This window comes from Patagioenas fasciata, chromosome 17 (assembly GCF_037038585.1).
Source record: "Patagioenas fasciata isolate bPatFas1 chromosome 17, bPatFas1.hap1, whole genome shotgun sequence".
Classification (NCBI taxonomy): Eukaryota; Metazoa; Chordata; class Aves; order Columbiformes; family Columbidae; genus Patagioenas; species Patagioenas fasciata.
In genome coordinates this window covers 8537123-8550794 of record NC_092536.1, presented here as the reverse complement: position 1 = coordinate 8550794, position 13672 = coordinate 8537123, and the positions used below count along the sequence as shown (strand labels likewise).

At 41.6% G+C, this 13672-nt stretch overlaps 1 protein-coding gene across 5 annotated transcripts in view; it reads right to left on the bottom strand.

The window, feature by feature from the left end:
• Window positions 1-6090: 6090 nt before the first annotated feature.
• The window catches only part of CLTCL1 (clathrin heavy chain like 1), a 35393-nt gene continuing 27811 nt past the window's right edge, over window positions 6091-13672 (bottom strand). Inside the window, exons 28-34 of one of the 5 annotated variants that reach the window (XM_065851710.2) lie at window positions 13258-13368; window positions 12516-12686; window positions 11478-11699; window positions 10763-10783; window positions 8440-8515; window positions 7938-8024; window positions 6091-7419 (exon numbers count right to left, since the gene is read on the bottom strand). In XM_065851710.2, coding sequence (XP_065707782.1) covers window positions 7304-7419; window positions 7938-8024; window positions 8440-8515; window positions 10763-10783; window positions 11478-11699; window positions 12516-12686; window positions 13258-13368 — 804 coding nt within the window. In that variant the 3' untranslated portion in view covers window positions 6091-7303. The remainder of the gene's footprint in view (window positions 7420-7937; window positions 8025-8439; window positions 8516-10762; window positions 10784-11477; window positions 11700-12515; window positions 12687-13257; window positions 13369-13672) is intronic. The other 4 variants (XM_065851707.2, XM_065851709.2, XM_065851708.2 and 1 more) reach the window with 4 other exon arrangements.

Below are 13672 nucleotides of genomic sequence, written 5' to 3'. Positions count from 1 at the left end.
AGCAAGTAAAGGGAAACAAGGCAACTCCCATTGTTTTAATCACATGTAAATGCCTAATACTTGTAATCGGATGAGAAACCAACACAGTCTCACAGCACTGCCAGTAAGCACACAAACACCTGGGCTGGTTTCAGATCATGCTTATGTTTTTAAGAGGGGATTTGTTATCAACTACTAAATAAATAGCCTGTGCAAAAGCAAAAAAGTGTAGTGGTGTGTTTATCTACACAAGTAGGAAGAGAGGCATTCACTAATACAGCTGTATTTATGGGAATGTCAAAAAACTTTAACTCTTTCCTTTTCCCTTTGGGATCTCACAGAAAGTAGGGAGCTCTGGAGCTGTGTTCTCTCTCTTGCACATGTTCCCAAGAGGGAACATTTTGTGTAATAAATCTGCCCCAGCTGTGTGTAGATCACACTCCTGTCGAGACTTGCTCTCTGTGCATTTTGTGACATGATTTTTGCTCAACAAGGCTCAGCAATGAGGCCGCTGGGTTCCACTGCCAGCCTCACCTGAACACAAACCCCGCAGCTCCAGCACAGTGAGACAGCTGTGGCTTCGTGGCTAAACCGTCTGCAGAGAGACCATGTGGGAAACTGAAGCACCTTTGTTCTGCCAGGATTAAAAGCAAACAGATTTGTACTTGCAGTGCAGAACTCAGCCCTAGATGAGGCCAGAACTGTACGTGGTTTCAGAACAGAGTTAAGACAGTCACTAAGGCAAGTCTATTGAGGCTGGTCTCACGTCAAGTCTAAGGCCACCCACCTCCAGCACAGGGAAAGGGACAAAATTGACACATGAAAGATACATGTAAGGAACAAAAATTCCAGTTACAGATGCAGAGCAGCTACTCTGTGTTAAAGTTAGAATGGCAAAAATCAGATAAATCCTTTCAGAGATGGCAAACAAACTGAAATACACTTGGATTTCTAATCACTGCAACTCCTCACTACCTTCCCATCAAATTATCATAATATCCACATATTCTTGTAGACACGTATACCCACTGCAGTGGGGCCGTGGTTACCTTAACCAACACTGGATCCTACAGAGCCCCAAATCAAGTCATCAAGGCCTGTGCACAATGTTGTTCTAAGAAAATACACCACATGTTTAATTCTCATCAGCCTCAGCAGGATTCACAGCAGCGCTTACCTTGCTGAACAGGGAAAGGATTACTCATATTTAATCACAGGCATATTGCAAGGTATCTCAGCTTGACCTCCAAGAAGCCGCTAACACCACTTGTCAGTGGAAAGCCCAAAGGAGAAGAGCACCTAAGGAAGATAAGCAACCCCTGAAATACCAGAGCCTGCAAAAGGTGCGTTTTAAATCCCCTAAGTGTCTTACATGAAAGTAAAGACTTGCATGGTTAAGAGCATCTCCTAGGAAATGGGTGTTCAAAGCATAAAAGAGTACCTACAGTTACAGACAGGACACCAGGTCCTGTATCTCACTGCCCTCACTTCAGGAATTTTCATGGAAACAACCCTCAGACAACCTGAATCCATCTCCCTTGCTGGGCACTGGTGCTTGTTTCTGCTGCCATAGAAAGGTACAAGAATTGTGAAATACATAGTCAGGTGCTATTGCAGCCTGAACACCTCATGGCCTCCCTCCAGACCATAACAGTCAGAATTAAAGAGAGAACTAAAAGAAAAAAAAAGCTTCCATCTTCAGTAAACACAAATGCTGATTGCAGACAGAGCTTTTGGGATCCCATAAAGCATGTAAACAGTGACCCCACTTGATCAGTTCTAACTTGTCCCTCCCTCGCCCCTTCCCAAGATGACTTGTTTGTTTTAATGGGCACAGTTTGATGTACCCAGCAGCACACCATAGTGTCAGAGACCATAAGTGTCAATATAGGGCAGAAAACTTCCTATTACATACCCTTGAATCAGAGAATCTCTTCATTTCACTGAACAGCTATATTATATGAATTGTTACAACTCATCAACTACTACAAACCTTTCCATGCATTATTAATCCACATCACTTGAGCTCTTATGGTAAAATAAGAAAACTCATTCCCTCTTGGGTTCCCTGCCAAGAACAAATCCTTCCTTTATGTGTAACAGATCCTGTGCATAACAGGCTTCAAGGAGAAGCAATTGTATTGAAGACTTGAGTCAACATTCCCCCAGCTTTCAGGTGCGTGCAGCAGGAGGTACGGTGACTATAAGAAAGATGAAGCTATTTCAAAACAACTTGCGTGATTCCCACTTGAGCACACATGCAAAGAAATCTCCTGTTGATACTCAAGGTTTTTCACAGAGATTGATCCTCCAAAGAGCCCAGAAGTCCCGGTTACATGAGCATTTGAGTGGCGTGACTCATCTCAGATGAGCGAAATCCACACAGCGCATACAGCATTTACAAGTTATCACACTTCCCTCGCAGCATGATACAGCACTGAAAGAAACTACTCCAGCTGACAAACCCTGTTAGCAGTTCACCCTAGATGAGACCATTTCCCCACCCTCTAGCTGAAAACAAAAACTATCTTCCAAAATGAAAGCAATTCAAAGATTTACTAACCAGCCCTTCCCACTCCCAGCTTCCCAGCTGGAGACCTCAGTGCTGTGGAAAACAACATACCAGATGACTTTGTAATTCCTTCCTTCCGTAACCACTAGGGGGAAAAGGAGAAATACAGATTTTTAGATATTTTTAAGTCTTGCTTAGAACCACAGTGGACAGAAAAAAAAAAAATACTTGAATCATTGAACTGCAGAGGAGAATGACTGAATAAACTCAGAATTTATACATTCTGACACATAAAAGCAAGACAAGACTTACCCTTCACTGACTGTATTTCAAATTCATACCATCTTAGTGCTTAAAAGCTGGCAACTTTATAGTCTATTTTAGCTCGGAAGAAAATGGATGGATTTTGGCACCTTCCTGAAAGATCACGAAGGTTCCAGACTGAAACACATACTTATACTAACAATTTTGCATAATTTTCTTAGTAAAACATGAGTCAGGATCTGTCATTGCCTTTGGAAAGGTGCCCACAGATAACACATTGTATTGAAAACCAAGAAAGCTATACTAGCAACAAACTCCTTCAAGGCTGAAAGTTTGCTGAAGAGATACAGCAGAATAAAAAGACTCTAGATCCATAAAGCTGGACTGATGCCTCTTTAGGTTGCTGTAGCAAGTGTGAACTCGCTCGGCAAACCACAACCTAATTACACACCAGTGTCACAAAGCACTCTGATGTCATTAAGCATTTTCCAGCCTTACGTTCCATAACATTTTATCACAAATTCAAGATGCCCCAATGAGATCGAAGTAGTCTTGGGGTACTCTGTAAATCAAAAAAAAAAAAGAGCCAGCTTGGAAACGAGTGACAAGCCAAACCATTGCAGCAGAACAGGGAGAATCCGGAAGAACTGAAAGAAGTTCTGCAGGTGAAGAATGCACCCTATCCCGAGGTAGCGCACACACACTTTATAAACTGCTTGTTATGGGAAGCTGGTACATGCAGTGGTACTTTTTCCAAGACTTGCAAGATTTCTAGCCTCATTTTTCTTCAGGAGATTGGATCCACTGCCACGTAAGAGTTTCTCAGTGTCGAAGTTCCAGCCTGCCAGTTAAGATGTCACACACTGAAGCACAAGTATTAACTATAGAGCTGTCAAACGGTCAGCTTTGCCCAAGTATATCAGATGTACTCAAGTACAGAAGTTAATCATGCTCATATAAATAGGCTTCAGACAACAAAGGATTTGTTTTAGAGTCCAAGAAACAGAAGAAATCTTTTTTCCTGCTGGTTTTGCTAGGCAAAGATATTTGTTCCTTGTCTCAGGCAGCCTTATTAAGGGATCCATGTCATCCTGTAAGTGCCAGCTCACAGCATTGCAGTTGCTAAAAAAAGAAGCTATTAAATTTAAGTTTTGGACCTTACAGTTACTACTGTATCTTTCCTATAATTTGCATTAACTTAAATAGGTTTTATGTCTGTAATTTTTATTTTTTAAGGAGCAAAATGACTTAGGAGCATTTACTTCTGCTACGCTATCATTTAATTATAGAGTCCTAGAAAGCAGAAGGGAAATGGAAGTCTTACAAAACACTGCATTATGGAGCCAATAAGAAACAGAACTTACCCCAGCAATGCATTCCTTCCGAGTTAAATTCCACCCGAATTTATGGGGGTGGCTCATCTGGCCCATCAGAGCAGACAGGGGCAGCCTCCATCAGAATTCTGCTTCTAGCAGCAGCTTTATTCCTCCTTTCACTAGGTGTTTGCACCAAAAGAAACCAGTAACCTTTAGAGATGTGAGGGAGCAAAGGATAGTGTGAGGACCTCAAGTGCTCACACAGAGTGAGCAGCTGAATGCAGATCAGAATTTTATGCCAAGAGCAGCACATGTCCTTGCAGTCATTCCTGGAGATCAGTTTCCACCTCCATCACAGGACTTTAAAGCAACTCGCAGGCATTGCTGTGCAGCTGCTTCTGTGGCAGATTGAGAAAGAGCCTCCTAAGGTCTGACAAATAGCAAGAGCTATTACATAAGGAAATCCACAGTGTTTGTCACAGGAAAAGCATGAGTGGGTAAAAGCCTGTATGTAGGTTCAAGCAAGCTACTATTTGACAGCATCAGAAGCCCAGAAGTTCTGCCCCAGATGCTGCACTCTGTAGTGTGTTCTGCATGAACTGATCATTCTACATATGATAGCACTAGCCCCCTCTCATGGAAGTGGTGGGAATTAGGGAGGAGCTTAGTTTTAAAGGAGGTTTTCTGCAAAAGAGAGTCTTACCCAAACTTGCATGGACACTGCACCTTCATAAAGTGGATTAAGTCCTCCATTTAACCCACTAAAAAGGGGTAATTACCTGCTGAGAAGGACTTCACTGTTAAAGAAACAGTGAAGTACTCTGATATGCAAAAGTTTGTTCCACATCCTGGGTACAGCTGCATTGGAATGGCTGGGAGTAAGTTTCCAGATGCACTTTAGAATGCAAGATCACATTTATAAAAGCCATTACACTTACCAAGAGCTTAAGATACCAAAAGAGCAACTAAAACAAGGCTATTCATCAGAGCTGGCAGCTTTGCTTTCCTTGAGAACTCAGTCATTCCTGTAATTAGATTTCTAGACTGCAGCTATTAAGAATCCCCAGACTAGCTCAATTCTCCACAGGTCATGAGCTGTTCTAGTATTTAATCAGCAGTTTACGGTATTCCACCATCAGCTTGTAATTGTTGCTATGAAGTCACAGTAAATTTTCAAGTTAAGAGGAAGGAAACTCCTACAGTCATATGAATCCTAGAGCTGGTCTTCAGTTCCAGTTGCCTCAAATTCCTTCTGACCCACAAGAAACCAGTTACAAAATATAAGTACTACTTGTCTGAAAAATAGCGTGCTACCTGATGAATCCCTGCTGGGAAGAAGTCTGGACAGAGCGCAGATTTGCTTGAACTCATTAGCCGTTCAGTATTTCAAGCTGAGCTGGTGAGTGCTGATCAGTACCAAACTGAGGTGGTTGTGTTACAGCAACACTTGGAGCACTCTGGCCTGTGTCAGGAAGGTGGACACTGCATCTCCCCACCATTCCTATCACAGTGCAGGGACCAAGACAGACAAGATACTACTTGAAATTATACCAAAGCATAGTGTGCTGTTCCTGATTTTGCAGCCCTAGCAGTCTCTGCTGGTTGGCATTTGGAGACGTTTTGCCCTGTTCAAGTAGAACTCAGTATGAAAAGGTACAGCTTACCACTACTGCTGCTGTATTAATGTATTTTGGTGGAAAAGGCACTACCTGCAGCATCGCCCTCAGCACAGGACTGAAGCTTTTCCAGTCCCATGAAAAAAAGTCATGTAAGCACATGACTGCCTCCTGCACCATGACCTCCACTCGTGACAGTGCTGATGTGTCCAGCAAAGAGACCACAACTCCCTTTCAAGTTAATTGCTGAGCCATCCGTGTGAGGTGCTTTGGCACAAGTTTCTCTTTTTTCTGCCTGTCATCCTCAGTTGTCAGATTAAAAAACCTGTTGCTATTAGTGGTAGTGTATTGCCACTAACCAGTCCCCACCCCGAAGATATTAAGACTAGAACCACACAGTGGATACTGCAGTTTTACATTTATAGTTGGACTTTTATAATATTCAAGATTAGCACAAGATTCATAACCATAAATTATACATTGTTATCTAAGTACATAAAACATTAATGATACATGTATTTGAAGAGTGGCACAAAGTAATAATACATCCCTGTTGGCATTCTCAAAGAAAGAGGTGGGTGATGGACAGGCCGTTGATACTACTGCAGCATAGCAGAACTGAGTCACTGCACCCCGTTAATGCAGGTGGTGCTGACTCGGCCCACCAGAGAGTGTCAGAACATTGTGTGGCAGGAAGCCAATGCCAGAACCAGTTAAAGGTGCAAATAAAAAGTCAGGATTATGGCCCTCCCTACTGCCTCAACATTTAGCAGTGTGTCCCCCTCCCCAACCCCGACACTGTGCTCTTGCATCTCTAGCACTTTGGCAGCCCATGCACACTTCAATGTTTACTTGCCACACATAGCTGAGGTTTCCTTTAGTACCATTTAACGTCAACAAGTAACATGCTCTCTTCTTGTTAAACAAAAAGGATCTGGGAAATGTTTGCTCTCTGGCATGAGAAGATTTATTTTCTTCAAGTCTCAGATCTACTCCAGAAAATATAGAACAGACTCCAACAGCATTGAACCCCAACAGCATTATTGTCCAGAAAAGGAAACTTTCCCAATATTCCTCTAAACATTCAGAGCACAAATATTAGAAAGCCCATTTTCTTTTGCACGCAAGACCGCAAATAAAATGGGGTAGAGTCAGATGTACACAAGCTTTCAACAATTCATTATTAACGAGATGCTTCACTGAATTGTTAACAACCCTGCTACTTCAGTAGCTTCAGCTAAAGCTTTAACAACTTAGTGCCAGGCAATTTCCCAGCTGCCTTCAATGGGCTTTGCAAAAGAAAAAAATATGCTCTCTTCCCCCTGGTCTCAAGCAGTTATTGCTATACGAGTTAGTGAAATAGTGCCTTAACTTCAGACAAGAGTCTCACAATGTCATTAACAAAAGCTGCCCTTCAGAGGTTGAAATGTAACCGGACAATAATCAATAAATAACAGTAACAGGCATCCCGTTGAAGTCTCCTCACTGAGCCAGGCAGCGTGTTCAGCCAACAGAAGGTCATCTGTGCCTTTGGGACCATTGTACACTTCTTGGAGAAGTTAAAAAGGGACGGGAAGGAAGAGAACAGAGACAGTGAAGGTCTGTCAGAGAGCTAGTTACATATTGAAACCATAAACAGGCGGCTGGGTGAATCCTGGTGCTGTGTATCCATATGGGAAGTTTGCCTGGGGAGGTACTGCACTGGGGCCTGCTGTTAACATCAACTGCTGGCCTAGAAAGCACAAGGAAAAAACAAAACAAAGCACAAAGTTAGTTTAAGAACCAAAGCTTCCCTGATGGTAGCTGTACTAGGGGACAAGATTATGAGGCTTTAGCTAAAAATCAGCCACTGTACAAGCACACACTAGCAAGTCACACCATTACTCAACATGCACCAAAGTGGGCACCCAGGTCATCTGCTCTTGCTACCAGAAAATGAAAAAAGCAAGGCAGACTCAGAGGGAAGTATCAACTGACCTTGGGGGCACGATAAACCTGGCTTGTTTTGAAAAGACCATACTAAAAACAAAAGCTCATACTCTTTAACCCATGCACAGTCAGAACCGAAAAGTAAAGCAATTCAAGCAAATAGTTAGGTCTGTTAAGTCTCAGTCTGGAGAGTGCTGCAAAAGGCCCAGACATACCTCGACAGATTTGTCTTCCTCACTAGGAACACACATGCCTCATGCACATATTAAATGCAGGTTAACATTCACATCAGACAGTAAACCAGTCACATCCTTCCCTTACCAGCCACTTCTAGGCACTTGTTAGCAGAATGCCTCTTCAGAAGGGCTTCTAAAATAGCACACTTGAGGACAGCCATGTTTTTTTTGGCTGCACGCATCTTAAAACGGGTGAGCGAGAAAGCCAGTCTGCCTCTCTACTTGGAAGAGCAGAAGGCACACATGTTCCTCAAACAGGAATAACAGGCAGAATTTGCATGCACTGTAAGTTACTCTGGGGTTGTGCACACCTTGCTATTCCCTCTCCTGTTACCATACTGAAAGACTATTCCTAAGCTAGAGTTCTGAGGCCATGTAAGAAGAGCAAGACTTTAGCTGAAGAGTAGAAGTACCATAAGAGTGAGATGTCACTTCAACAACTTATGCAGTTCATTTGGCAGAGACAACCATTTTACTACCTCGTTGAAACCAGTTCACTTTGACTGGAAGTAGTCATTTAAGTTACCTCCACAAAGAGAGACCAGAGTGACAATAGGTAATCAATTAAAACCAAGTCTTTCACCTACCAAATACTATTGGAGTGGGTTCAGTTACTTGTTCCTCTTCTTTTCTTAGGCTTTCAGAAGCATCAAGTTTATCCACCTACATTGAAGCGAACAGGAGATGTATGAAGGCCTTGTCTAGGAATTGCACCATTGTGTGAGGCTTTTCATGCCTGGTACCTCTGCTATCAAGTGTTCATTTTATTAGTTCAAGCTGGAGACTACAAGAGTCTGTGTGTTCCCAGCCTGCTATGTTGTAAAGCTGCCCTCCTAATTGCTTTAGGTTTATTGCAATAAACAATAGTTGTCAAATGGAGCTGAGATCATTGTTACCTTCAAGTAAAGCACTTTTGGGGCCTTATTCTACTCACTGTTAACTCCATGACCCAGAAAAGAAGCCCATCAGATTGCAGTTCCAAGTATCATCTCAAAAGGGTGTAATCTACATTTGTCTACTAAACCTGTAATCCCTTTCCCCTTCAATGAGAGGACCCAGATATTTGAGAATATTCCAGACCCATGAAGTTTGATCTTGTTTAGGACCACAGCCTAACCTGAGCCACAGAATACTGGTTTAACTGTATTAGTATTCACATCAGCTTCTTTTAGAGGAAACTCTAGAACCCTTATGGAAAGTGGTCTAGTAGTATCAGCTTTATACATACCTCAGTGTTGTGCCCAATTATGCCCTGTTCACACTAAACACATTTGTGAAAGTGCTACAATAATGCAGCAGCCCCAAACAACTTCAAATTCAGGGTGGGAAGATTAATCTGAGGCAGCAACAGTACCTTCCTTCTCTCAGGTTTAACAATTTATATTTTCCATAAAAGAACCATTGAGACTGAAGACTGCAAGGCATAAAAATCACAGCTTTCCATCCAGATATAGGCAGTACTAACATCCTGGCCAAACCTACATTTAGCCCAATGCTGTATTTCAGCTGCTCCTCATCCTCCTTTCCTACTGCAAGAATCATATCTGGTCTGAGAAGTGCTGCAAGAGGGGGCTCTATTATACTTTAGAGAAGTTACCTAGATGTGGTGTGTAACATTTTGCCAGACCATTTGAAGTTTGCAACTCAAATTAATAACTTGAGTAGCAGTAGGTCTTTAACTGGTTCATTGATAGCTGTCAGCCTAACAGCTATTCAGGATAACACTACTTATGTTACGAATGCTATCGATATTACTATGGATCAAAGCAATTGACAACTACTGCTTTCAAAACGAATTGTATTGCTCTACGACCTGGGATTCCCACTCTGTCTTGAATTAGAGTTTCCTGCTTACTGCCCCAAAACAATAATGAACTTCAAACAGAAATGCAGTTACTCCCTCTGTTGGGGAAACAGCAACATGTAGAGAGCAGACAGCCTGAAGAAGGGACAAGCGCAGCTCTCCAGGAAAGCCTTAACATCTGTCTGATTTGTTGCCTAGAAGTGAAGTTGTTCAAAAGGTTTCCAAGTGAGTGTCATCCTCCTTTGTGCATCTGGCCCCTTCTGGGCCACAGGCTGTTCTATGCTTTAACACCTTTTTATGCATAAAATAAAGTTCTGGAAGACATACACACCCCACTGATAAAATAATCTTTTTTGTACTTTTGAAGTTAGTTACACAACAATATTTTAGACATACCACATTTATAAAGCCCATTCTCTAGTTCCATGTTTTGCAGTTAATTTAACAGACTAAATTAGTTCCACTGAAAACCGCTTTCACCATGCAGATTTTCCTTCTGGCAAGTTATCCAGTATTTAGTACACACAATTACTTGTAAATCCAACCAGCAGTTTAGAAACTATGATCTGAGACCTAAATCTCAGATGGAAGAGTACAGGTGAAATTGTGTGGCAAGTTTCTCCTCAGTGGAATATGAGGAGAAAGAGGAGTTTAAGATCTGTGCAAGTACTTCATAATAACAGGCAAGAAGTTTACAGAAACTTTATGCTACTATTCAAACCCACCATGCCTGAAAGATTGCAAACTTCAGTAATTTACAGCATAACAAGCAAATCGCATCCTGTTGTGTGGCAACTGCTTTTGTCTACTTAAGAACAACATCTTCCCTGCCACAAGATATCTATGATACAGTGAGCAGAAGCCCAAACACTCAGCTCCTGCTCAATCACTTGGCTTGTATTTCCCATGAAAATGAGCAGAGTCTGGTTGGATTTTCAAGTTGCTTATGAATAGTTATCCTTTCAGCATTAGAAAGTGAACAGGAAATGAGTTAGAGCTAAATTACACTGCTCTTCTGGCAGAAGCTACAGCTAGATTCCTGTAAAAGAATCCTAGGATACTGAGGGACACAAATGAACACAAAGAGTTTGAAATCAGAGTGTCACCTTATAGAACAGCCCATCAACCTGCAAGAAAATTCAGAGGGGAACACTTAACATGACTGATTAGAGGCAACTTTTAGATTACTCATTTTAATGAAGTTCTTTACTGTGATGTCCTATGCAACCCTAGAGCATTCCAAGGAAGTATCTCAGCTAAGTATCTCAGAGCCGGTTGAGAAAATTGAGACAAGCATTTCAGGACCACACATGATCAGAATCTCTCCTCTCAGTTGAGGACTAGTTATTGGCATCAGTATTGTACAGCCAGACTACACATCTGAAGTTCTGTTTCTCATTAAAAAAAACCATCTTCAGCAGTCTACTCTTATGGCTGATGTAGGAATACTATGTACTATTAGTTACTCAAAAGCTATGTTCTCTGTAACAAGAAAACAGAGTATTTTTATGGTTACACAAAGTAGGGTGATACATGTTGTCCTCACCAAGTCTTCAGCTTCATCAACTATGGAGCTACTCTGAAAAGCACACAGTTGCTTATGTCCACTTTTAAAAGCAAAAGTTTAATTGGACCTCTTTCAAGTCCCAAGGCATCTATTTATAAATATCACTAGCTAATCTAAGTGAGTAAAACCCACCAAACTTTCTAGAAGACTTAGTCTATGAGGAACAAAAACATTCCAAATATATGCAAAGAGGTCTGGTTTACATTATGCTAATCATCCAGAAGTATTCACTTTTTAGCCTATGCAATACTCACTTTGGTAAGGTACTCTCTCATCACTTGGATGAAATAAGGCATTGCAAAGTCCATGATGTTATGCCTCCATGCCAGCTCAAGGACTACATCTGGGTGCAGCAAGTCGTAACATGTGAAAAGGCAGGCTGCAAAGCACTCCTGCTTGCCTTCTTCCAGGAACCACTGAAGCAGCTTCTCAGCTAGTTCTGCATCTTTGGATTCTGCTGCATACTGCATAGCATCCTACAGAGAACAGCAACAGTTAAACTTGACCCTTGCCTGTCAACATCTTGCTCTACACCTTATGTGCATGTTATTGCTAGCTAGATACAGCAGGTATTTGGAGTACCATGAAGTTAGTCTGTAACACCACCAGGCATGTTCTGTAGGAGTCAAGTGAGTATATGTACTGTAGCTTAAGTCCTCTTATTTTGAGGTAATCTGAATACTTGTATTAACATTATCCAACAGGCTTTCTTTAAGCACTTCAAGTGGCCTGATGAGATTTTACTGAGTTTTGTAACAGGGAAGATAAACAATCTTTCTTATCCCACCTACCTCACCACTAGATAGTAAAGATTACCCAGAACAGAAGAGATTGCATCAACTGCTTGCTACACATCAATACAGAAGACTATTCACCAGCTCTCCTAGAGGGTAATCAAAAACTGGCCCCATGAGAAGTCACTGCAGGCTTTAAGACTATACCGCTGTAATCATGTTTCATCTGTATCCTAACAAGGCCATAAGTCTTCAGTTCCAGGGAGGATTTCCGTATAGATATAGAGAACATACAGATGCCATTGACTGATATAGACCGACCTCCAAGTATAGAATGATACTATGAAATTAAATTTAAGATATGCATTTGAAATTGTAAACACTTCTCTAAGAGTCATTCCTCAAACTTCAAATGAAGGTCTAAGACTAATTAGAACTCCAGATTCAAAACTAACTAAACACATTCAGCACCCAGAAAAAAAAAAAACACACACCAAAAAACGATGCTCCATAGCTCAGACTTCTTGGAAGTCAGGGAAAAAGACTGCATTAACTCACCTTATACAGGCGGTCTTTCTTGCATAGCTCCACACTCTGTTTCCAGCGGTTGTTACCCTTATACAAATACGCTGCAATACGCCTAAATTCAATTAGTTCGTGCTTTTCTAGACGCTGAGCCAACGTTATGTTATCAAAGTTGTCATAGGCATCAATGGAAGCTCTCAAACCCTGTTTGAGAGAAAATTGTTACATGTGCTTCCAGATGGTACTAGGCAAGAACTGCAGTAGAGAAGCATCTAAGCACAGTGCACAAGTGTTTAGGTTCTGCCAGCTGGCTGGTAATTCTATGGGTACAGCTTGTTTACCCTGTGTATTTCATGCATCTCTCCAAAAGATTACTTTTAACAAAGACACTAACTTGGTCATACTGACTTCACTTGACAGAAAAGCTATTTACCTTTAAAAGACAAAGTGTGTCTTCCAAAAAGCAGCTAATTGGGCCAGAAAAATATATTTACAGAAGTTTTGCCCAGTAGAGTACATACCTAATGTAGAGCTTTATGAAGGCTGATGTTCTGAGAAATAACTGTGATATCTGCTTTGTTCGCAAATCCTCACAGTGTCTCAAGACTTCTGCCCACAAAGCGTCTGATTCCACCCCCACTACCACTGCATTGTGGAACTTGTCTTCTATACAGGGAATTACTCTCCGTCAGATGGGGAACAACCAAACTATGGCCTCTTTGTTTGAGAAAGAGAAGCATCCCTCAGGCCTAGCAATGTAATTTGTGGGGTTCACCTGGTAGTCTTCCTCCTCTGTTAAAAGGTTGTTCAGAGCTTCATTCACTCCTTTGTTGTTGTGGTTCTGGACTGAACGCAGATAAGGCTTTACTAGAAGTAGCTGATTAACCTGCAATTAAGATGTTTCCAATACAAGATAAAGTATACCAGGTTTGACACTTTTTATTTCTGAAACAGTTCCCACTTGTTATTACAAGAGTTTGTGCTTATTGTCAGGACCCTTCAGAGAAAGTATCTTGTATTGCCAGCAGTAAAATAAAACTACCTCCTAGGCCAGTTGTGCTAACTCTTCCAGTGTTCCCCATATCAAGCTGAGATTGGGCTGCTTCTCAGTCCTTTATACTGGAGCAAAGCCACCTGACAGGTGCCAACCAGAGACTGGAGTGTCTTAATAAGAGGATTTCTTATTCATC